The sequence below is a fragment of the Scyliorhinus torazame genome, chromosome 5 (genome assembly GCF_047496885.1).
Source record: "Scyliorhinus torazame isolate Kashiwa2021f chromosome 5, sScyTor2.1, whole genome shotgun sequence".
NCBI lineage: Eukaryota > Metazoa > Chordata > Chondrichthyes > Carcharhiniformes > Scyliorhinidae > Scyliorhinus > Scyliorhinus torazame.
In genome coordinates this window covers 93,960,915-93,987,795 of record NC_092711.1, presented here as the reverse complement: position 1 = coordinate 93,987,795, position 26,881 = coordinate 93,960,915, and the positions used below count along the sequence as shown (strand labels likewise).

The 26,881-nt window shown below is 44.2% G+C and overlaps 1 protein-coding gene and 1 gene segment (V, D, J or C); both read left to right on the top strand.

The window, feature by feature from the left end:
- LOC140418994 (uncharacterized) overlaps positions 1–26,881 on the top strand; it is a 578,165-nt gene that overhangs the window by 218,639 nt on the left and 332,645 nt on the right. The window lies entirely within an intron of this gene.
- On the top strand, positions 5,078–21,180 carry LOC140422663 (Ig heavy chain C region-like). The segment is given in 6 exon segments: positions 5,078–5,155; positions 5,284–5,643; positions 14,569–14,862; positions 15,062–15,373; positions 17,402–17,710; positions 20,727–21,180. Coding segments are annotated over 6 exon segments (1,713 nt in total).

The window sequence follows — 26,881 nt, the reverse complement described above, 5'->3', positions numbered from 1 at the left end:
CAGGGACGGTGAAGATCAGTAGCATGGAGAAGAAGATGTTAAATAGAGTTTAGTCTAGAACACGGTCCTGTTTCACTCAATTCTTCACTTAGAATATGTCGGAAGTAAAATCATCAATCTGTACAGTGCAGCACATGTTGTCACGGAAGGCTTGAATGAGACTGAGGAGCTTTGGTGGACAGGTAATTTCCCCCAAATTCTTGTAGTCACGGCTCTGTTTACAGTATCGAATGTATTAGTGAGATTTATCAAAATAAGGTGAAGAGGTGCACCTGTGGCAGAGGAGGCAGATCATGTCCAGAGTAATTCTTCCGACAGAACCACCACATCTTGCTTTTGGTTACATTCGGTCTGCAAGCAGATGAAGTATTCAAAGTGTGAACCTAGCAATAGCCTTCCCATTGATGCTATGAGTGAGATATGTCTGCAAGTGTTTACAGATAGTGGTGATGTTGTTGCATCATGTATCTCCTGTGGAATGGATCTATTCTGGCAGAGAAGGAGCAGGCCACAAATGTTCAGAAATATTTTAATTGCCTACACTAATTCCCATCCATTCACGAATATAAATAATTATATGTGTTAATTGTGTTAAACGATGTGGGCGTCTCAGGTGAGGTCGTCATTTATTGTCCATCACCATTGCCCCTGGGAACGTGGTGGTGTGCTGCCTGTATGAACCTCTCCAGACCCTCTGGTTTAGAGATGCTGACAGTACTGTTAGGGAAGGGATTCTAGGCTTTTGAACTAGCGAAATTAAAGAAATGGCGATACGCTTCCAAGTCGGGCTATTGAGTGATTTTTTTTTTTTTGGGGGGGGGGGGGGGGGGATCTTCCAGGTGCCGATTCCCACCTGTCAGCTAGCTTTTTCTTCTACAATATAATTGTCCTCTGTGTAGAAGGTGTTTCAAAAGCAGCCTTGTTACGTTCCTGGAGTGCATCTTGCGGTTAATACAGTGTAGCCATTGTTCGTTGGTGATGGGTGGATCGAATATTTGCACGTGGGGTGACAATCAAGCGGCCTGCTTTGGCCTGGATGATGCCAAGCTTCTCGGAAGTTGTTGAAGCTGCACCCAGCCGGGCAAATAGAGAGTATTCAGTTACACACCTGACTTGCGATTCGTGAACAGGGAGACTGCATTTTATTTCATGCAAAATGTAATCGCAATTAATTTAATATAATTTATTGAGATAGCATTGACCATTCTGCCAGCAAGGGATCACATATGTCCCATAATTCAATGTGAATTGGAATTAAACCAGACCAAGGACAATGAGCAGCTACCCAGCAGTCTCTGCACTATATTGGCAAGTAATCGCATCATCATCACACAGAAACATCAGATCTGTAACTGGATTTTGCGCTGATTTTTAAAGTTACCTATACCCTAATGTAAATTTAATAATCTTTACGTGGGCTATAAGTTACACTGTTTGCAAAGTAATTCAACATTTGCAGATGCCCTCTGAGTTTCACAATATTTCGCTTTTCATGTTAATATGTTTTTACCATGTTGTCTTCGCTTATTTGGGTGAGGTCATGTTGAGTGACTTGTTGTACATGAAATGACTACATGTTCCAAATATTACAACTATCCCTCCTCAATGCAATCATGTTCCAGCTCTCTGTCTTCGAGATGAAGATTCGCCATCAGCAGAGAAGAATCACCAGCACCGGAGGAATATCGTGACGTCTCGCTTTTTTCTCGAGAGATTAAGAGGATGGATGTCACACGGAAAAGCTGAAGGACCGAAGGTATAAGTCTGACATAAATTATAAAGGACCTGCTTCAATTTCGGATACAGTCGAGCACAAAATGAGAATGTTCAGCAGCATATTTCAGGCATATATATCGATCCGTCCATCAATCTCATTCACTAATTCTTTAGTCAAAATATTTAACTATCATTCGTTGCAGCATCAACGCAGTAATTACTTTATCTTTTGGGCAGATTGTGATGTAGGAATAATGTAATTGAACCAGTGATCCAAAGGCCCAGGTCAATTCTGCGGGGACTCGGGTGCAAATCCCACCATGGACTGGTGGAGGAATTTGAATTTAATTAATAAATCTGGAATACGTACTATTGGTGAGCATGAAATCCTCTCTGCTTTACCAACGAAGGAAATCTGGCATCCTCCCTAGTCTCAGCTACATGTGGCTCCAGAGGGACAGCAACATGTCTGACTCTTCAGTTCCTTCTGAGCTGGTCCAGTAAACCGCTCAGTTCAAGAGCAATTAGGGACAGGGATCACATGGTGATCTTGCCAGCGAGTCCCACATTTAATGGAAGAATTAAGGGGAAACATGTATTTTAATATATTTATCTAATACAAAACATACCCTCTGTCTGATAGTCTGCCTGTATTTCTATAGTCATAGAACATAGAACAATACAGCGCAGTACAGGCCCTTCGGCCCACGATGTTGCACCGAAACAAAAGCCATCTAACCTACACTATGCCATTATCATCCATAGAACATATAGATGTTCTATGATGTCATCACAATGTTGTTGGACATCATGAAAGCACAAGTGGATCGCACTGTGGCTTTACAGCGCCATGGTCCCTGGTTCGATTCCCTGCTGGGTCACTGTCTGTGCGGAGTCTGCACGTTCTCCCCGTGTATGCGTGGGTTTCCTCTGGGTGCTCCGGTTTCCTCCCACAGTCCAAAGACGTGCAGGTTACGTGGAATGGCCATGGCCAATTGTCCATAGTGACCCAAAAGAAAGTTAGGAGGGGTTACGGGGATAGGGTGGAAGTGAGGGTTTAGGGGATAGGGTGGAAGTGAGTGGGTCGGTACAGACTCGATGGTCCGAATCGCCTCCTTCTGCACTGTATGTTCTATGTCCATATTATGAGACGTTAGAGAGATCCTCCAGCCGGCGATTGGTGCTAAAAGGGTCAGAGAAGCTAGATAACTCTCCTTTCCTTTGAGATGGGAACAGTTCAAATAGGCTCACAATCTAAAACCTAAAATTATCTCCAGTAGTGTTGCTGGGTAGATTTGTTTATAAATTGTCCTCATTGACAATGTTAAGAGTTTGAAGGTGGTTTGCAGCCAAGCGGTAAGCACTAAGGAAACAGATCTTTGAAAACAAATCCAGATGCTTCCTGTAAACAACATGGGACATTCGAGCCTCCCTGACTGCAGGCGGCTGGATTGCTGCCAAATACTGTGTGGGGCAGATTAGCCTGAATATGAATGGATAAAATGGCATTAAGCAATTCAAACATTAAATACTTCAGTCGCAGATGAAGTAAATGTTTTAAATGGTGTTGCATAGAAATGCATATTTCCGTTAATGTTCTGATCACTCTGAGATTAAACATGATCGGAAAATAGTAAACTAACCAAATGCTATTTCATTTATATTAGTTCAGAGTAATGATCCCTCTAGTTATTAAAGTTCGTTTGGTAAGAACCTAATGAAGTGAGAGTGAGTGGTGTTGATGGACCCAGTCCACAAGCCCAATCATTTGATTGGAATTACAAAGAAAATTAATTAAATGTAAAGAAAATCATAAATCTGCCTTGAATCCGCCGGAATTCCTGGAATATTAGCCGAGTTGTTGACCCCATTTAAACGCAGGCGACTCTTATACCTGATTAGCACCGTGTTCTGTACAGGTTAATTTGTGCTGATTTCCATTGTTTAACAGTCCCTCTCATTGCTGCTAATGAGTGGGGAAATGACCAGCTCATGACCTGCTTCAGTGGAAGATAAAACATTTATTCTTATGATATTGTGTAATATGCCGCAAAGTCCTGCTATCCTGTGTTCCCAACACCAGTGAATGTTAGGCAGCCGGTGGTCAGTAAAATTAGCGGCAATGATTTGGATGCTGAAGGATAACTTTGCTGATCGCCCTGTCCGTCCTGATTCATTCATTAACTTCTCTGTCAAAAGCTTTTTAAATTTATTTTTCAAATTAAGGGGCACTTTAGTGTGGCCATTCCATCTGGGCTGCACATCTTAAGGTCGTGAGGGCGAGACACACGGGGAGAATGTGCAAACTACACACGGACGGTTTCCCGGGACCGGAGTCAATCGCGGGCCCTCGGCGCCGTGAGACAGCTGGGCAAACCACCGCCGCCCTTTCTCTGTCAAAAGTTCATGTGAATTTTATGTTTCTCTGTCAATTTACTGCTTAATTATCAGGCAAGGTGGCTTATTTTATCGCGAATGTTGACAGTGTCCTCGACTCAGGGGGAGTTTGAGAAATTCCAGGAGTGGTATTGTATAATATGACATTTTTACGTTTCTACAGACCCACATTGTACAGGGATAGCCACCTACACTGTAAAGAGAATCACTTTGTTCAACTCCCGCATTTGGTTACATAAATCGATAAAGAAATCCCACTGATAAATTATACTTTATTGCTGTCACGGGATTAAAAACTCGCCGTTTCAAATCAGACGAACAGGCGACTTATTCACTGTTAATATAGCTATATTTATTTATATTCATCCCCTTATATTGAAATGAATGAAATGAAAATCGCTTATTGTCACAAGTAGGCTTCAAATGAAGTTACTGTGAAAAGCCCATAGTCGCCACATTCCGGCGCCTGTTCGGGGAGGCTGGTACGGGAATCGAACCGTGCTGCTGGCCTGCCTTGGTCTGCTTTCAAAGCCAGCGATTTAGCCCTGTGCTAAACAGCCCCAGAAGAGTAGAAATAAAGGGACTTAACTTAAAATGGAATTATTTTTTTCACAGTAACTTCATTGCAATGTTAATGTAAGCCTATTTGTGACAATAAAGATTAACCTGAGTATGTTAACAGATGCTCAAATGTAATTTCACAATTAGAACCAATGGAGACATTCCAAATAATCCATTCAGGCAAACAAATGCCCCAATACAGATAAATGCTATCTTTTAACAATAACCTGTAGTAAATCTCTGGGTCCATTCTGTTAGGGGTGTGGAAGGTGGGACGTCGCCGCCTCCACCAGGGAATCAACAGGCGGCGCCTGGAAACCCGCCCCTTCTGCCGGCTATTTAAATACCGCTCACTGGGATCCGAATCCAACAGTCCGGGAATTGGTTTGTTCACTGAGTTCCTGACACAATAATTTCCACCAAATGGCCAGAAGGATGAGGTGGGCCGTTTCTCTCAGTTTGTTGCTGACTTTCTTATCCCGTGAGTAGTTTTTATTGTCCAAATCTCTCACTGTTACTGTCTCAGTGTTAGTCTCTCTCTGGAATGTTCCAGAGTCACCAATCATTTCCCCAGGATTAATCCTCGGGCTTTTTGATATATTTTTACAGGTGTCCAGTCGGATGTTGTGTTGACTCAGCCAAAGGCAGAGAGCGGGCATCCCGGAGGCTCCCTGAGACTGACCTGTAAAACCAGCGGCTTCAGTCTTGGCAGCGACACCATGCATTGGATCCGACAGGTTCCCGGACAGGGGCTGGAGTGGCTGCTTTGGTACGACACTTCTTCCAGCAATGGCTACGCCGCAGGAATTCAAGATCGATTTACTGCGTTCACAGACACTTCGAACAATATCTTCTCTTTGGCCATGACGAACCTGAAGGCCGAAGACACCGCCATCTATTATTGTACAGTGGACATAGTGGGTGGGATGGACTACTGGGGACAGGGGACCATGGTAAGGGTGCCTGCAGGTAAGAACCAGTCAATTATTTCCAACTGTTTTATTCCAGTGGTATTTTTATACTTTTGTGTATATTCACAATTTATTCAGGGCAGCACGCTGGCGCAGTGGTTAGCTGATATGTCAGGGCGCTGAGGACACGGATTGAATCCCGGCCCCGGGTCACTGTCTATGTGGAGTTTACACATTCTCTTTTTAAAAATAAATTTAGAGTACCCAATACATTTTTTCCAATTAAGGGGCAATTTAGCATGGTCAATCCACCTAGTGTGCACATCGTTGGGTTGTGGAGGCGATACCCACGCAACAGTTTACACATTCTCGCCGTGTCTGCGTGGGTCTCACCACCACAGCCAAAAGATGTGCAGGCTAGATGGATTGGCCACAGTAAAGTGCTCCTTGATTGGAAAAACAATTGGGTACTCTAAATTTTAAAAAACAATTAATTCGTTCACTGAATCGTGGGTATACTGTATTACACTACAATACTGTATTGGGATTTTGTTGTAATATTTCATGTGATTCTGCTGAAAAGGGTTATAGAATTACTCTGCGCCTTGACAAAAGGCGCTGCTGAGGGATTCAGTCCATGGTTGTTGTGATTTAAAAAAAATACATTTAGAGTACCCAATTCATTTTTTTCCAATTAAGGGGCAATTTAGCATGACCAATCCACCTATCATTGGGTTGCGGGGGTGAAACCCACGCAAACACGGGGAGAATGTACAAGCTCCACACGGACGCTGACCCACAGCCGAGATCGAACTTGGGACCTCGGCGCTGTGAGGCAACAGGTTTAACCCACTGCACCACCGTGCCTCCCCCGGTTGCTGTGATTTGGTGTTTATTTGCTGAGGGTACTGTGTGGCCGGATTACCTTAAATACCCAATGCATGTTACCCAGTTTGGCGTTTCTGCAATGTTTAATCTCGATAACATCTGGTGGCTACAAGTTTTACCACCTCCTGCACAAGTGTTAGAAATCGAACCCGATATTACCAAAATATGTTGAGGTTTATGTGTTACTTTATTGAACATAGATTATCATAGAATTTACAGTGCAGAAGGAGGCCATTCAGCCCATCGAGTCTCCACCGGCTCTTGGAAAGAGCACCCTACCCAAGGTCAACACCGCCACCCTATCCCCATAACCCAGCAACCCCAAGGGCAATTTTGGACACTAAGGGCAATTTATCATGGCCAATCCACCTAACCCGCACATCTTTGGACTGTGGGAGGAAACCAGAGGACCCGGAGGAAACCCACGCGGAGGATGTGCAGACTCCGCACAGACAGTGACCCAAGCCAGAATCGAACCTGGGACCCTGGCGCTGTGAAGCAATTGTGCTATCCACAAGGCTACCGTGCTGCCGTGTTCTGCGTATTCACAACGCTTATGATATTCTTCTAAATTTCTGTTTAATTATTCATTCATTTGATGGCAGGCGGATTTGGTGGCTTCTAGATTGGTAATTTCTTAAAACGTTATGTTTGATTCTGTTGGAAGTGATTTTGAATTGAGCTGCTTCTCCATGAAACGAGTCCCGGCCCCTCGGTGATGTGATTTGGTGGTTTTCTGATGAATAGATTGTATCTGGGTGACTTTGAATAAATAAGATGTTTGAAACGGTTTGCCGTTTCTGCATTGTTTCTGCATTGTTCAAACTCGGTGACATTGAGTGGTTCCATGTTTTCAATGGAATGTTTGAAGTTGCTTGCCGCATGATTGTCGGCAGAAAACAAGCAGGATTTTAGAGCAGTTTTTAAAAAGTGATTATTGGACATTAAACTAAGGCTGGGTTCAAGGTTTTCTTTCCGAACATCAATTATTACTGCAATCACAGCCTGTGCTTTCTGCAATGTTTCGTCTCGGTGAGATTGATGGTTACAGCTGCTGCAAATATTAAGTGTGTTTGAAATATCGTCCACTATGAATTAACCGCGGTAAATTTTCAATATTTATTTTGAACACATCCCAGCTCCTCACAATTACATTGCTGTTATTACAGATTTCTATTTAGTTTGATAATTGATACATTTGGTGGCGAGCTGGTTTGATGAATTCGATATTGAGATGTTTTTGAAATGTTAAGTTTGATTCTGTTGAATGTAGAATTGAGCTGCTTCTCCATGACACGGGGTTCAGCTGCTCAGTGATGAGTTTTGTGTTTTCTTGCTGAGAAGATTGTGTGTCTGAATAAGTACAATTTGTGAAGCGGTTTCCTGTTTCTGCATTGTTTATGCTCGGTGACTTAGAGCGGTTACAGGTGTGTTGTTAAATGCAAAAAGTCAACGTGTTTAAATCTGCTTGAAACACGATTATAGGTAGAAAACAAGCAGTTGTTGTAAATTCAGAACGGAATAAAGATATGTTTGTGTTTTTTTATTTTAACTGATGACTACGGATTAAACCAAAAGATGGCGTCATTCAGAACATAACATATTACTGCAAACTCATACTTCTTAATTAACAATTGTTCAAATTGGAGAGTAAAATTAATAGAATGTAAACAATTTAATGCAGTAATCTAACCGCATATTATCCAAAGATGTTTTCCTATTAATATAACTAATCATCAATCGCCTTTCACAATTCTGCTGTACTCTGCACACCATTTGCATGGCCGGAAAATTTTCGAGCCTGAAAATATAATCTGATTGTGCCTGGAACTGTTTGAATAATAACATACTGATTCTACACAGGTGTTCAGTTACACAAGAGATTTTGGATTATGTTTTAGATCCCTGATTACGTTTGCAGTTACTTAAATAGGAATTTTATCTTGCAGTTTGGCAATTTATGTACCCGGTTATTATATTCTTTCTGTGCAGCCGCAACAATAAGATTCTGCATTGTTCACTGTGATTCATGATTCCTTCAGTGTAATTTGTAGTTGGATAGTGAGATATGTCACTAATCTAATCATAACCCGTTTTCTGCGATCTGGAAGTCGCTGACAGTGAAGATATTTTTCTTATGATTTTATTTAAATTGTAGGAATGTTCAGGCTGCACAGGGCTGGAGATTGACAAGGAACAGCTTGAAATTCAAAAGATTAATTTAATTACAAAATGCGAAAATGCGCTTTACAATAATTAATAACAGCCAGTCTGGCATAACTATGCTGTACACATTATAGAATTATAGTCAAAACAAATGAAAGAATAAAGAACAGATTATATCTGATTCTCAAGGTTATTTATATTGAATATTAACTTGAACAACAAAATCTCTGCTCCATTTGCTTATGTTTCAGTTTTGGAGAGGATCTGAATGAACAGCTTTAACTGGGTTTTACACTGATTGATTTGGATCTCCTTTCATTGAGCAGTAGTTTTAATAATTCAATTGTCAAAATTATTGTCAGAATATATATACATATTTTATATATCCGAGCTGAAAGTGAGATATATTTATGTATATATATAGAGAGAGACGCTTATAGATTTATCGTGTGAATTATACTCTGTGAATAGATGGAATTCAGGATTTATCAATGCGTTCAGAAATATACATAGTTCACATTTTTGTGGGTTAAAACAGGACGATTATTACAAAAAAGTAAAATATAAAAATGTTATTAGATTAAAGTAAAAATATTATCCTGGTCTGAATGTTTCCATCCGGTTATTTGAGGTTTATTGTTTAGCATTGCCTGACATTTAATTATACGCAATTTATAAGCAAAGTTCCAGGCAAGATTTCGTTTTGAATTATAGAACATTTTCATGTTTTTATTCTAGAGTGCAAATCATCTAACAAGACTCACTAACAATTAACAACAATGTGCAATGCAATGTCAGTTCGAACAAATCAAACATAAATGCGACAGTTGATCTTTTAGAAAAAGTTTTATTGTATCTAAAATGAATTTAGAAAGCAATACATGTCTTTGCTCAAGTCGATGATGTGTTTTGCCTGGATTATTTTCCTGATTACATTTACTTAAGAAATTAGATCAATCAGGTAATCGAATTTCTCTTTTGTTTGTTTCGTATCATATCTCCGAATCTTTTTCACTGACGTTAAACTGAATGCAATCTGTTATCGTCAATGCGAACAGGGTGGTAAGGTGGCGCAATGGTCAGCACTGCTGCCTCACAGCACCGCGAATCTGGATTCGATCTCCGCCCTGAGTTCCTCCACTTTAGAGTTTGCACATTCTCCCTGTGTCTACGTGGAGATCCATGGCCCCAAACATGTGCAGGATAGGGGAATTGGACACGTTAAAGTGCCCCTTAATTGGAAAAGAATATTTGATGTGATTGTTTTCAGTCATTATAAATGTTGCACAGTTTGGGCAGACAGAATTAGTTACAAGGCGAAGAGAGTTTTAATGAATATCAGTTTAATTTCAAAGAGGTTATTGTTGTTGTCTAAAGTTGACCATTTATCAAGAATAAAGCAGTGTGAATAATCCATCGTCTCGTATTTCAGGGACTGTGCTTTGATTTATTTCTTCAAAAACGTGTATCTGTGAGGAATGTGAAAAAATTGACTTTATGTTAGTTAAGGCGCCTCAGAACTGAGATCCTTTCCCCAGATTGTGACAGTCATAATGAACAACTCAGCAACACCAGACAAGGGTGGCATGGTAGTGCAGTGTTTAACACTGCCGCCTCACAGGCCCGCATTCAATCCCGGCCATGGGTCACTGTCTGTGTGGACTCTGCATATTCTCCCCATGTCTGCGTGTGTCTCACCCCCACACCCCAAAGATTTTCAGAGTAGTTGGTTTGGCCACGCTAAATTGCCCCTTACTGAAAACAACAAGAATTGGGTACTCTAAATTGATAGAAGCAGAAATGCAATACAGCCTGGAGGAGATGTGGGTACGCTTTAACCACTGATGTATCTGGCTTTGGAATGTTGGACTAGGCAATGCAGATGGAGCTTTATTCCCTTTTATTCCGTGCCGTAGCAGTCCTTGACCTATTTACTGGGGCAGTGAAAAGGGGCAATTAGTCTGTATATTAACTGTCATCTTATTCAGGAACTGTAGAGCCTGTGGTTGGACCAACATTTGTTGTCTCTGCTTAATTGCTCCTTGAGAAAGTGATGATGTGAAGCATCCTTGAATAACTGCAGTCCATGTGGTGCAGGTACACCCGCAGTGTTGTGATGAAGAGTGTTCCAGGATTTTGACCAAACGAGAGTGAAGGAACGGCTGTTTAGTTTCCAGTTAGGGTGGATGGCGTGTGGCTTGGAAGGAAACAACCAACTGCTGGTGTTCCCATGCATCTGGTGCTCCTGTCGTTCTACAACATAGAACATACAGTGCAGAAGGAAGCCATTCGTCCCATCGAGTCTGCACCGACCCACTTAAGTCCTCACTTCCACCCTACCCCCGTAACCCAATGACCCCTCCTAACCTTTTTGGTCACTAAGGGCAATTTATCATGGCCAATCCACCTAACCTGCACGTCTTTGGACTGTGGAGGGAAACCAGAGCACCCGGAGGAAACCCACGCAGACACGGGAAGAACGTGCAGACACCGCACAGACAGTGGCCCAGCGGGAACTCGAACCTGGGAACCTGGCGCTGTGAAGCCATACTGCTATCCACTTGTGCTATCGTGCTGCCTCGGTGGCAGGTGGTAGAGGTTTCAATTTGGAAGGTGCTTTGGATGGAGCCTTGGAGAGTTCATCTTGTACATCATACACACAGCTGCCACTGTGTGTCCGTGATGGGGGAGTGAATGTTTAAGACGATGAATGGGGGCTAATTTGGCGCGACGCTTTGTCCTTGACAGTGTTGAATTTCTTGAGTTTTTTTAGAATTTCACTCGGTGCAGCAAGTTGCAATTCTTCAATTAGAGACCTGACTTGTAGGTGGTGAAGTTCCTTTAGGTGAATATGTTGAAGATCGGAGGCGCAGTGGCAGTGGTTAGTGCTGCCGCCTCACAACTTTGGAGAACCGGTTCGATTCAGACCTCGGTGAGTGTCTGTGTGGAAATTGCACATTCTTCCCGTGTTTGTGTGGGCTTCTTCCGGGTGCTGCGGTTTCCTCTTACAATCTAAAGATGTGCATGCTATATGGATTGGTCATGCTAAATTGTTCCTAGGTGGAGTTACGGGGATAGGGTGAGGAATTGTGTCTAGGTCGGGTGTTCTGTCAGAGGTTCTGTGCAGACTCAATGGGTCGAATGCCTCCTTCTGCTCTGTGGGGAGACCATGTTGCATTTTGTATCAAACCCGTGTTGAGTCTCCATTCTTGCAGTTAGAGACAGGAACTTTTGTGGGGAGGAGTGGAATTTTTACTCTATATCTTAACTTGGTCTGTACCTGACGTGAGAGCCTTTCCCCGCAGAGGTCAAGTAGGCGGAATGAACATCGAACTAACGAGCTGGAGTTATCCAATCATACATCGGGAAATAAATTGTTCCATTGCTCGGTGAAATGACGCGCATTTTAACAATATTTCTGAAAAATACACCAATTTTAATGAATTAATTATGTTGAAGCATTTTGTGTATCAGAGAATCATTAAATGTGAGTGCCCTGAATTTGAGCATAATTTGTGAATAAACAGGATCAGGAAGTGAGAGTAACGCCCCACAGAGCAGTGCCTATTCGATCTGACAGGAGACAGCAAGTTATTTTTACAACTTGAATGGACACTGACGAGACCCCCGTTCCAAATACTCATTAGAATACACTAATGTCTGAAAATATTACATTGTTCAAATCTATTTGTTCTAAAATCCGTCAGAGATAAACTGCGACGACATCAAATTTCTCGATACGGTCACGAAACAAAGCAGAACGTCAGTGGACGACATTTTGATAATAATAATCTTTATTATTGTCACAAACTAGGCTTACATTAAAACTGCAATAAAGTTATAGTGAAAACCCACTGGTCGCCCAAATACGGCGCCTGTTCGGGTACACTGAGGGAGAATTCAGAATGCCTAATAGCACGTCTTTGGACTGTGGGAGGAAACCGGAACACCCGGAGGAAACCCAGACAGACACAGAAAGAACGTGCAGACTCCGCACAGACAGTGAGCCAATCCAGGAATCGAACCTGGCACCCTGGAGCTGTGAAGCAACAGCGCGACCGTGCCGCCTCTGCCAAAGACCGAAATGATTCTCCAACTCATGTTCCGCAACCGAATTATGCTCACTGAGAGACTGGATGCGAGTGTGTGTGGTGTGTGCGGGTGAATGAGAATATGGAAACTGGGAGTGAGCCATCCTGACACATACACACATTATACTCTCTCACCCGCAAACACACAAGCACACACTCATACACTGACATATTCTCTCTTACACACACTCACTCATCCTCTCACACACAGTCACAACAATAGGGGCTGTTTAGCACAGGGTTAAATCGCTGGCGTTGAAAGCAGATCAAGGCAGGCCAGCAGCACGGTTCAATTCTCATAACAGCCTCGCCGAACAGGCGCCGGAATGTGGCGACTTGGGGCTTTTCACAGTAACTTCATTTAAAGCCAACTTGTGACAATAAGCGATTTTCATTTTCATTCTCACTCTCAGACATTGCCTCCCTCACGCACGCACGTACAAATAGACTATGAAACGCACCTGTGCTTCTCTCGCTCAAAACACAAACACGTAATCACGTTCTCCCATACACTCACACGCTGACATAGAAAGCACTCTCACGCACACTCTTACAAACAGACACACTCTCAGAAATTCACCTATTCACAGACACATTTTCTCTCTCACTCTCTCACACACTACCCGTCTTTCACAGACTCTCTGCTAGGCACACGCCCTCTGCACATCACATACATCCTCTCACATGCTCTCTCTCCCACATGCACACTCTCAGGGACAAACGCACACAACTTATCTGTCTTTCAACCGCGCGCTCTCCCCCACACTCTATCACACACACATTCTATCTCTCTCACACACTTACTCGTACACACTCTCACACAAAGCGTCTCTCTCACGCACCCTCGATCACATAAACAGTATCTCGTTCACACACTCCCTACCACACACACATTCCCTTAAACACTCTCTCACATGCACACCCTCCCGACCACGCAAACACACACACACAGACTCAAATCCACTCCTACTCTCTCTCCCCGAGACACATACTCACAGACGGACGCTATCTCACTCCCTCACACCATCCTTTATCACAAAATGCGGTTGATTGTGAAATACACAGCTCAGTTAGCTGGATTATGACGTACACAGCTTATTAGCTGGATTGTGACGTACACAGCTCAGTTAGCTGGATTGTGACGTACACAGCTCAGTTAGCTGGATTGTGACGTCCACAGCTCAGTTAGCTGGATTGTGACGGCACAGCTCAGTTCGCTGGATTGTGACGTACACACAATTCAGTTAGCTGGATTGTGACGTACACCGCTAAGTTAGCTGATTGTGACGTACACAAAACCTAGTTAGCTGGATTGTGACGTACACAGCTCAGTTAACAGGACGGCTGGTTCGTGATGAGGAGCGATCCCAACAACATGAGTTCAATCAATGTACCAGCTGAGGTTATTCATAAAGGCCCCCATTCTCAACCTTGCCACTCACCTCAGGTATGGTGACCCTCAGGTTAAAGCACCACCAATCAGCTCTCAAAAGAAGAGAGCAGTCTCAGGGACTACGGCGCCATTTGCATTGTTGAAATAAGGGGGAAACCCCCTGCTTCTCTCTTTCAATTGAATCAAAGTTACACCATTCATATGGCACCAATGTGTCATTTAGTATCAGGTGAGAGAGCTGGAGGAAGAGATGTGAGTTTCGAGTGACTAGGCAAAGAGGTTATGAATCTCAAATGAGAGATTATTGGAAGCTTAAATTGTCGATGTAACTTTTAATGGGGAAATGTTAGCATAAACACATAGCTTGAGGCACATTTTGAAATGTTTGGTTACTTAATAAACTCAAATATAAGTCTAATTTGTTGAATGGGCCATTCTTTCCCAGCGACACCGTCTCCGCCCACTGTCTACAGCCTGGTCTCCTCCTGTCAACACAACGCCGACGGCTCCGTGACTTATGGCTGTTTGGCGATGGACTACTCCCCAGAGATCACCAGCCTTACCTGGAAGAAAGATGGGCAGCCGATCATCACTGGAGTTAAGAAATACCCGTCAGTGAGAATCAAGAAGGGAACCTACACCCTGAGCAGCCAGTTAACCATCACCGAGTCAGAGGAGGGATGCAGCAAAATCAGCTGTGAGGTTCGACACAGCGGCTCAGACAAGAGCATTGAAATACGTAAGTGTTGTCGAACATGTGAAAACAGAAGCGCTGTGATTACTTTATTTTCAACTTTGGTTATAACACATTTATGGAACACTGCGCAGTTCGGATTCCAGAAAGAAATATTGAGCGCAGAGTAACTGGGAAAAAATAATAAGTCAGTTTATTTGTTACAATATCTTCTGCAATAATGTCTAACTTATGGTACTTGAAGTTCCTAGAAATGACATCCCTCCACATGTTCTCCTCACCGTGAGTCCAAATGAAGAAATCATAAGGCAGAAATTTGCAACCATCATCTGTTCAATCATCGATTTCCGTCCAAAGTCAATGACGGTGAAGTGGTTGAAGAATGGACAACCCATGGGTTCAGGAATTGTCACTTCTCCCGCCTGTGAAGTGAACGGGAACTTCTCGGCGAGCAGTCGGCTCACAGTCTCCGCTGGGGAATGGTTCAGCAAAGCGGTCTATACCTGCCAGGTCACTCATCGAGAGGTCACCCAAAGTCAAAACATCGCCTCGTCTGGTAAGAGACACAAACAGAGGAAACTATAGATCATCCTGCACTCTGATGTTAATCAATAGCAGGAATGTATTGAAGTTAATACAAAGCTCAGAACAACGGCTAATTTACTGCCACGTAGTTTGTGTTTCACTCTGATGTAAGAACTGCATTAGGATTGCTCACCATTCAGGATTTTATCAGAACAGCAAAGAAAGCTTCCTCTACTTCGAAGACATTAAGTGAGTGAGGTGGAATTGATGTCAGCTTTATTCTGAGACAGCTGATTATATTTGAGAGGCAGTGAGTGTCTGGAACCCTTTACTGATAACAATTCCGGGGGAAAGTGTTGGAAAGTTCATCCAACCTATTTATAAATCAGCCTTCATTACTTCATTCCAGAGATCAGGAACAGTGTATTCGTATTGGGAATACTGCAATGCAGTTATTAGAATGATTCCGGGGCTGAACGACTTTGACAATGAGAATAGCGATTAGCACTGCTACATCTTAGCGCCATGATCCCGGCTTCGATTCTGGCCTTGGCTGACTGTCTGTAAGGAGTTTCTACATTCTCCCCATGTCTGCTTGGGTTTCCTCCGGGTACTCCGGTTTCCTCCCACAGTCCAAAGATGGGCAAGTTAGGTGGATTGGCCATGCACAATTGCCCCTTAGAATCTAACGGTTATGTGGGGTCATTGGGTTATGGAGGAAGGGCGGGGGAGTGGTCCTTGGTAGGGTGCTCTTTCGAGGGTCGGTGCAGACTTGATGGGCCGATTGGTGCCCTTCTGCACGGTAGTGATTCCATAATAGGTTTCACAGAACACGCTGTTTACCATGTACAAAGAACAAAGAAATGTACAGCACAGGAATAGCCCCTTTGGTCCTCCACGCCTGCGCCGGTCAATATGCCCTATCTAAAAAGAACCTTCTGCCCTTACTCGGTCCGTATCCATCTATTTACTCCCTGTTCATGTATCCATCCAGATGCCTCTTAAATGTTGCTAATGTGCCGGGATCCACCACGTCCTCTGGCAGTGCGTACCAGGCATCCACCACTCTCTGCGCGAAAATCTTATCCCGCACATTTCCCTTAAACTTTCCCTCTCTCATCTTGAACCTGTGCTCCCTTGTAATTGACACTCCATCCTTGGAAAAAGCCTCTGACAGTAAACCCTGCCTAATCCTCTCATAATTCTATAGATCTCTATCCGATCTCCCCTCAGCCTCCGTCTTGGTAGTAAAAGCATTCCTAGTTTTTTTCAAATGCTCTTCATAGCCAACACCCTCAAGAGCAGGCAACATCCTGGTGAACCTTCTTTGCACTCTCTCTAAAGCTTCCACGTTCTTCTGATAATGTCGTGACCAGAACTGCATGCAATACTCAAATTGCGGCAGAACCAAGCTTTTATATAGCTGCAACATGATTTCCCAACTCCTGTACTCAATGCCCTGACTGATGAAGGGAAGCATGCCATTTGCCTTCTTAATCACCTTGGCCACCTGTGCTGCCACTATTAGAGAACTGTGGACCTGCATGCCAACGTCCCTCTGTATGTTAATGGTCCAAGGGTTCTGCCATTTACGGTATAATTCATAACTAGATATGACCCTCCAAAATGCACAACCCCGCATTTGTCCGGATTAAACTCCATCTGCTATTTCTGTGCGCAAGTCTCCAATCTATCTATACCCACTTATACCCTCTGACAACCCTCGGCACTATCAGAAACTCCGCCAATTTCGTGTCATCCGCAAACGTACTAATCAGACCACCCACATTTGTCTCCAGATCATTTATATATACTACACACAACAAAGGTCCCAGTACTGATCTCTGCTGAACACCACTTGTTACAGTTCTCCACTCAGAAAAAAATCCTTCCACCGTTACTCTCTGTCTTCTATAACAAAGCCAGTTCTGTTCATCGAAGATCTTTAGAGATTGCTAATTCGAAGTTGATTCATTCCCATTTAGAGAGTGAAGGTTGGACACCGCTGTCCTGATTCTGAAGATGAAGCTTGGGTTGATTTTCATGTTTCCATTCACAGATCCTTCCCTTTGCACTGTTGCCTCAGTCACAATACTGCCACCACCAATCGAACAGATTTTACTGGAGGCGACTGTAACCTTAACCTGCGTCATTTCGAATGCTCCTTATGGAGTCAACGTGTCCTGGAGTGAAGCGAAGAATCCGCTGAAATCAGAGATTGCCGAGCAGCCTGGAGCAGATGCTGAGAGTGTGGTCAGCAAATTAAACATCTCGACACAAGCCTGGCTGAGTGGGGCTGTGTTTTTCTGCGTTGCGAGCCATCCGGAACTGCCAATTCCTTTGAGAAATTCGATCCATCAGATAACAGGTGAGCGTTGAGATTAAAGCAATATGTGAGCCACTGTGTCTATTTCTAGTGTCAGTTCAACGGTCAATATTTCGTATTCAGTGTATTTTGGATCTACTTTGATTGGTAATTCCACTAACAGAATAATCTGGAGTGGTAGACGTTAAGGAGGAAAATGATATGCTGATGACTGAACAATGAATTGAAGGCGGTGATGTTGGGTTTGGATGGAGCAAGACCATCGACTATAAGATGTAAGAGCAGATCTAGGCCGTTGGGTCCATTGAGACGGGCCGGCATTCTGCGAGACCGTGACTGATCTCCGGCAATCCTCAGTTCCACTTTACTGCCTTAACCCCATATCCCTTGATTCCCGTACTGATTAAAAATCCATCTATCTCAGCCTTGAACACACTGAATGAAGCAATTCCTACATCTTTCCGCGCTACTGAATTCCACAGATTCGAGATAAGAAATTCCTCCTCATGTCTGCCTTAAATGGCGACCATTTAGTTTGAGATTAAATCCTCAGGTCCCAGACTCTTCCACAAGGGATAGGAACCTTTCGGCATTTACCCTGTCAAACCGTCCGAGAATGATTTATGTCGCAATTAGGTCGCCTTCATTTTTCTAAACTCCAGTGAGTATAGATCCAATCTACTCAGCCACTCTTCATAAGAAAATCCATACCCGGGCTCAACATCGTGAACATTCTCTGGACTGCTTCCAAAACCAATATGTCTTCCTTCACAAAACTGTTCAAAGAACATCAGGTGTGACCTAGCTGCTGCACTGTGTAGTTTTATCAACACTTCCCTATTTTTATATTGCATTCCCTTCAAAATAAAGGTCAACATTCAATGTGCCTTCCCTGTTACCTGCACAACTTGCATGCTAGCTTTTTGTGATGTCTGCAGGATGATGGCAAATCCTTCGTCACAGTAGTTTTCTGTTGCCTTTCTCCATCTAAATAATATTCAGCTCCTTTATTCCTCCTACCAAAGGAGGCATAATCTCACATTTTCCTACATCATGTTCTTTTTGGCAAGTTTCATCCCAGTCACTTGACCTGACTATATCCCTGTGTAGATTACCTGTTTCATTCTCACCACTTGCTTTCCTTATTTAAAAAAATATTTCCATTAAAGGGCGTTTTGCACACAAACATAAAAATCACAGAATACATCGCAATAACATTATCAGAAAAACAACTCCAAGGGTGACACGGTGGCGCAGTGGTTAGCACTGCAGCCTCATGGTGTCGAGGATCCGGATTCGATCCTGGACCAGGGTCACTGGCCGTGTGGAGTTTGCGCATTCTCCCTGCGTCTGCGTGGGTCTCACCCGAACAACCCCAAGGTTGCAGGGTGGGTGGATTTACCGCGCTGTACTGACACTTAATTGTAAAAATTGTAAGAAATTAAAAGACGGGAAAACTCCTCCCCCAGGGACAATAAACACTCTAGGCCTATGATATTCCCTAACACCCATTCCACCACTGTACCCACCCCCTCAATTATTACCCCCTCCCTCCTGCACAACGAGAACAACCCCTTACCCTCCTCCGGCTGAAACTTTAATTCAACATGAAGATATAATAAATGCCTGCCACACCGGGCGCACCCCTGTTCCGCTTCACGTAAGGCGAACTTTATCTTCTCCAAATACAGGAAATCTGCCAGCTTGCTCAACCACACCCCCATCTATGGCAGCCCTCAGAATCGCCAGCTGAGCAAAATCCGTCTCCGGGCTATCAGGGAGGCAAAGGCCAAGAGATCGGCCTCTCATTCGTCGTCTACCGCAGCAAAAAAACGGATAATCCTCGTGACCCTCATATTGGGGGGGGGGGGGGGGGACACCTTAAATTGGATGAGGTTTAACCTGCACACGACGAGGATGCGTTCACCCTCCCAAATGTTCCTTCCACGCCCCGGACCGCACCCCCACACCCAACCCCTCCTACCATTTGCACTTGATCTTCTCCTCCAGAACGCCCTACATGTCTATCCGCTCTTCATACATGTTAGACACTCCCCTCTCCAATATTTCCCTCCGTCAGCAGCTTATCTTGCAACCCCGGAGGTGGCAGCTCTGGGAAGGACGACACCTCACTCCGGAACTCCCCGCCACCGCCGCAGCTGCAGGTGAACCCATTTCCCTTAGGCAATCCGTATACTTCCTCTATAATCTCCAGTCCTCAAAACCTATCCCCTGCAAACGTGGCAATAGTACATTAACTTATCAAACGCAGTTTCGAAATTAATGCATATTCTATCTATTGGTTCCGCTTTCGCTAAGCTGTTCCTCAATTAATTGTAATTAATTTGTTGAGAATGATTTCCCCTTCATAGTAATAACGGCAAGTAGGCTTCAATGAAGTTACTGTGAAAAGCCCCTAGTCGCCACATTCCAGCGACTGTTCGGAGAGGCCGGTACGGGAATTGAACCCGCGCTGCTGGCATTGATCGGCATTACAAGCCAGCTAGTTTAGCACTCTGTGCTAAACCAGCCCCTTGGCACTATCAGCAACTCCGCCAATTTCGTGTCACGAAGCCGTTCTGTTTCATTATATTATGTATTTCTAAATGCTGTGCTATTACATCCGTCCTAATAGACACTAAGGGATTCCCACTGACAGATGTTAATGTCAGTTGCCTACAGTTACATGCACTTGACTCCCTTTTCGAATCAGGGTGTTCCATTGGCAGTTTTACAATCCTCTGGGAGTAAGGTGGTGGTGGTGGTGGCCGGGGGGTTCCGGTGTGTGTAGCTTATACACCAGCACAGAACAGGCGGGCCGAATGGCCTGTTTCCCTGCTGTACACTTTCTGAAACTTTCGAATCCAATATCTATAAATTCTCAGGGTAAAGGATTGTGTCCACCTCAGCTCCGAGCTGGGAAACCGGACAGATCCCAATGTGGAAAATGGAAACCTTTAAAATCCAACACAAAACACATTTCTCTCACATCGAACCCGCGATTCCAATGTCTCCGGAATCCCCCATTTTATTAACATTTATTGTACATTTTCTGCAGCTCCCAATCCGCGGGAACCGTCCGTCTCTGTCCTCCTGCCCTCGGCTGAAGACGTCTCCGCTCAGAGATTCGTCTCCCTCAGCTGCTTAGTGAGAGATTTCTCCCCCCGAGAGATCTTCGTCAAGTGGACCGTCAATGACAAGCCGGTGAATGCCGGGAACTACAAGAACACCGAGGTGATGGCGGAGAACGGCAATAGCTCCTTCTTCATGTACAGCCTGTTATCCATTGCAGCGGAGGAGTGGGCCAGCGGCGCTTCTTACTCCTGTGTAGTGGGACATGAAGCCATCCCCTTGAAGATCATCAACAGAACGGTTAATAAATCAAGCGGTAAACCGAGTTTTGTAAGCGTTTCCCTTGGCACTGCTGGACACCGTTAATTCATGTCAATGAGAATCTATTGGTGACATTTCGAACTACAATAGAAATAATAAAGTTTTTTATCCCCTCCAAATGTGCTTGAACGACACAACCGTTTTATTAATAGCGCATCCGCGTTCCTGATGTCAGACATCTTTAATTAGTCTCGGATTTCTGCAGATCTCGGATCCATGTCCAGTGCAGGGAGTGGCACAGTGGCGTAATGTTTAGAACTGCTGCCTCACGATCCCGAGGAGCCTGGTTCCATCCCACCCTCGGGTTACTGTCCGTGTCGAGTTGCACATTCTCCCCGTCTCTGTGTGGTTCTCATCCCCACATCCCAAAGATCTGCAGGTCGGTGAATTGGAACAAAAACAAGTGGGTACATAAAAAAAACAGAAGCAGCCAGGTGTACAGGCAGAGTTAAACTAATTAATAACAGGATTCCGCAAATTATCTTTATTGATGAGAAATCGGACACGTTCCCATTTTAGGCGCGAGTGGCACGGTGGCGTTGTGGTGCAGTGGTTAGCACTGCTGTCTGCAGTGATAAAGACCGGAGTTCAAGTCCCGTCACTGTCCATGTGGAGTTTTCACATTTTTTCCGTGTCTGCAAGGGTTTCGCCCCCCAACCCCAAGGTATGCAAGGTAGATGGATTTGCCACGCCAAATTGTCCCTTAATTGGGAAAAAAATTGGGTGTTCTAAATTTATTTTTTAAAAATCCCATTTCTGTCAAACACATCACACTTAGATTTCCGTGCACCTACTGCTCTCGTTGTCTATCTCCTTATAATTGATGGCAGTTTTAAATTGTTGCATCACACCCACTGAATTGAGGATCAAACAGAAACATGGACCAGCAATCCACCGTCAAAGAAAGGGGAGAGGGGAATTGTTGATGCATTGTATCCCACTTTTCCAACAAAGAGAGAGCAAGGTCCATTAGTCAACCTACTGCACCCCACTTCCCAAGCAAAGAGCGGGGGAAGGGCAGTAGTTTATCCACTGCACCCCCTCTTCCCAAGAAAGATAGTGGTGGGCCATTAGTCAATCGACTGTACCCCACTTCCCCAACAAAGAGAGGGGGAGTGACATTACTTAATCCGTAGTAACCCCGCTTGCCCAACAAATAGAAGGGGAGGGGCATTATTTAATGCACTAACCCCACATCCACAATAGATACAGGGGGGAGGGGCTTTAGCTAATCCACTGTACCGGCGCTTCCCCAACAAAGAGATGGGGAGGGGTAGTACTTTATGCACTATAACCCCATTTCCCCAAGAAAGATAGCGGTGGGGCATTAGTTAATCGACAGTGCCCCCACTTGCCCAACAAAGTGCTGGGGAGGGCCATTTGTTAATCCACTGATCCCCCATTAACACAACAAAGAGACGGGGAGGATAACTAGATAATCCACTGTGCCCCCTTCCCCAACAAAGACAGGGGAAGGGGATTATTTAATAAAATGTAGCCCACTTCCCCAGAACAGCGCGGGAGGGGCATTTTTAAATGTTATTTACCCCCACTTCTCAAACAAAGAGCGTGGGAGGGGCATGATTTCATGTACTGCTTCCCCACTTCACCAGCAATGAGTTGGGGAGCGGCATTAGTTAATCCACTGTAGATCCACTTGCCGAACAAAGAGAGGACGAGGGGCATTAGTTAAGCAACTCTGCCCCGACTTTCCCATCACAGAGAAGCGATGGGTATTAGTGAATCCACTGTACCCCCACTGTACCCCAACAAAGTGAGGATGAGGGGCTTTAGTTAACCCACTATAATTCCATTTCCAAAAACCATATCTGTGAAGGCCATTAGCTTTGCACTGTATCTCCACTTCCGCAACAAAGAGCTTGGAGGGTAAATACTTAAATCACTGTACCCCAACTTCCCCAACAAAGCTCAGGGAGGGGCACTAGTTAATTCACTGTAATCCTATTCCCCAACAAAGCGAAGGGGAGGGCATTTGTTAATCTACTGTACCCGCACTCCCCAAATATGGAGAGGGGGAGGGCCATTAGAGAAGCCAGTGTACCGCCATATCCGCTACAAAGAGAGGGGGAGGGCCATTAATTCCTCTATAGTACCCGCACATCCCCGACAAAGAGAGGGGGAGCGGCAGCAGTTAATCCACTATACTTCCCCAACCAAGCGAATGAGAGGAAATGTATTAACCTACTACACATCCACTCCCCAACGAGATGGGGAAGGTCATTTGTTAATCTACTACACGACCACTTCACCAACAAAGAGCGTTGAAGGGCATAAATTAATCCACTGTACCCTCACTTCCCCAACAGAGAGAGGGGAGGGGCATTAGTTAATCCATTGTTCATCACTTCCCCAACAGAGAAAACTGAAGAGCAAATCCTGAAACTATTTTGCTGCACGTCACCAAGAAAGAGAGGCGAAAGTGAATTGGCCATCTCCTCAAAGCCGCGAACCGAAAGGGAAATTGCTTAGCCCAGCAGGGAGAGACAAAAAAAAACTCACCGGTTACTGACCGCAGGGTTCTGTGCTGAGACCCCAGCTGTTCACACAATACATAGAACACACATTGCAGAAGGAGGCCATTTGGCCCAATGAGTCTGCAGCGACCCACTTAAGGTCTCACTTCCACCCTATCCCCGTAACCCAATAACCGCTCCTGACCTTTTTAGTCACTGAGGGCAATTTATCACGGCCAATCCACCTAACCTGCACGTCTTTGGACTGTGGGAGTAAACCGGAGCACCCGGAGGAAAACCACACAGACACGGGGAGAATATGCAGACTCCACACAGACAGTGACCCAACGAGGTATCGAACCTGGGACCCTAACACAGTGAAGCCACAGTGCTATCCACTTGTGCTACTGTGCTGCCCAATATTCATTACTGATTTTGACGAAGGAATTGCAGGCAATATCTCCAGAATTGCAGATGACACTAAGTTTGGTGGTAGAGTATGCTGTGAGTAGGATGCAAAGAGGCTACAGGGTGACTTGGACAGGCTGACTGAGTGAGAAAACACTTGGCAAATGCAATATGATGTGGCTGAATGTGAGGCTGTCCGCTTTGATGGCAAAAACACAAAGACAGATTATTATCTGAATTGTGGCAGTTTAGGAAAAGTGGAATTGCAACGAATTGAGTGTCATGGTGGAACAGTCGCCTAAGATTCGTGTGCGGGTTCAGCAGGTGGTGAGGAAAGTTAATGGCAAGCTAGCCTTCATAGCGAGAGGATTTGTGTATGGGAGTTGGAATGTCTTGCTGCAGTTATACAGGACTTGGTGTGATCACACCGTGAACATTTATTGTCACAAGTAGGCTTACATTAACAATGAAGTTACTGTGAAAAGCCCCCAGTCGCCACATTCCGGCACCTGTTTGAATACACAGAGGGAGAATTCAGAATGTCCAAATTAACTAACAAGCACGTCTTTCGGGACTTGCGGGAGGAAACTGGAGCCCCCGGAGGAAACCCATGCAGACACGGGGTGAACGTGCAGACTTCGCACAGACAGTGGCCCAAGGCGGGAATCGAACCTGGGACCCTGGCGCTGTCAAGCAACAGTGCTAACCACTGTGCTACCATTTAAGGAGTGAAGTGGGTAATAGCCTGTCCACACCAAAGAGTTGAGTCAAGTCCATTTAGTGGCAAAAGCTTTGGGGAGGAGAGCCGGCACTCTGCAGTGCTCGCAGTCACCTTCTCAATTTCACAGCGGCAGTTAGCCTTTTTTATACATGTTCCTCATTCGCTTGAAGGGGTTACATACATGACCAATTAGGTCCCCCTGGCAACAATTAGCTTCCAATCACATTCCTCTGAATACATTCGAGAACTGAGGTCCACAATTCATTGTTTTCAGTTACACGAATAGCAGGTGTCTCAACAGTAAACGGTTAGTTTGCTGCACTTTTGTATCAGAACTTTGCTGAATCTTCCAAACACATTATTACAAGCTGCACCAGATCTTTGCAGAATCCCAATTACATGATTGCAAGCATAATTAAAACAGAGAGACCTTTAATTTTAACTTCTCCATGTACAACCCTTATTTTTAACTTCTCCGTGTACAATTTTTATCTTAACAAGGGATATGGAGAGAAAGCGGGAGTGGGATACTGAATTTACATCATCAGCCATGATCATATTGAATGGTGGTGCAGGCTCGAAGGGTCGAATGGCCGCCTCATGCACCTGTTTTCTATGTTTCGATATTTCTCTCCTCCCACTCCCCGAGAGGAGAATTCGGAAGGGAACGAGTCTTTAATGTAAGGACTCAGCTTTCAACAATGCAAGTCGTTACTCACTTACTGGTCATACGTTTTAAACTTGCATCAGAACAACCATGGTGAAAATATACCTTTAAACAACACAATTTTTCAAACGTGTAACGCTCCTTTTCCTGTTTTAAAAAAAATAATCTTTATTCTCACAAGTAGGCTTACATTAACACTGCAATGAAGTTGCTGTGAAAATCCCCTAGTCGCCACATTCCGGCCCCTGTTCGGGTACACAGAGAAAATTCAGAATGTCCAATTCACCTAACAGCCCGTCTTTTGGGACTTGTGGGAGGAACCCCGAGCACCCGGAGGAAACTCATGCAGACACGGGGAGAACGTGCAGACTCTGCACAGAGAGTGATCCAAGCCGGGAATCGAACCTGCGACCCTGGTGCTAAGAACCACTGCGCTACCGTGATGCCCTCATATGCCAACATACTGCGTTTGTCGTATGCTAGCATACGCAGACCCGCATAAAATAGGCACAGGTACACAGACAAACACACACTCACGCACACAGTAATAACCATCGTGCAGATTCACACACGCGTACAAACAGACTCACAAGCAAATATATTATTTGCAAGAGAAGCAGAATCACAAAAGGACCTGAAACACAGATGTAACCATCAAAATATACATTAGCACACGTTGTCGAATACATTCTTGCAGAAACAATGACATCCACTGTCATACACATTAACACAAATATATAGACACACAAACACGCACATTAACGGCCGACGTGGACGCACAAACACATAGTGTCGAGTGCCCTTTCTGAGGGTCGGTGAAGACTCAAAGGACCGAATGGCCTCTTTCTGCATTGGAGGGACTCTATGTTCTATGTTCAAGAACTCTAAAACGCATAGTAGCATACAAGGGGGCATAAACACATTTAAAAACATAAGCATATAACTCTATCAACACATTAATATACCCATGAATGCACTCACAGAGATACACATACACACACGTGCATTCACACATTGATAGATAGATGGCGCACAAAGAAACGTATTACTACATATATTATCAGGCATGAACACATAAGCACACATTAACACAACTATTAGTAAATAAACAAAGGCTGTAAGCCAAAAATAACTCATTCGTATATACACATTGACAGAATCACAAAATATACAGACAATCACAGATGAAAACACATTGGCACATCAACACTCACATTAATATTCAAACACACATTGGGAGAGACAAACAGATAAAGGCAAATCACGAGTTACTTAAGCACAAAAAGAAACGACAAGATGACAGTTTATTTCTAATGTAACTGTTTGAATGGGCATACCAATCAAAACATATCCCCATTACATAACGATCCCACAAGCGCACTGAATCAATTCTGACTGAGAAACTGGCTTCAGTAAACGACGTGACAAATGTTTCCATCACAAATAAACAAATAAGGTGGGACTCACGTCCGAGTTGTTGCGGCAACATTCACAGTTTCGAAATAAGAAGCTGAATGAACGTCCCTCAGTATCAGTCATAATAATCTCCA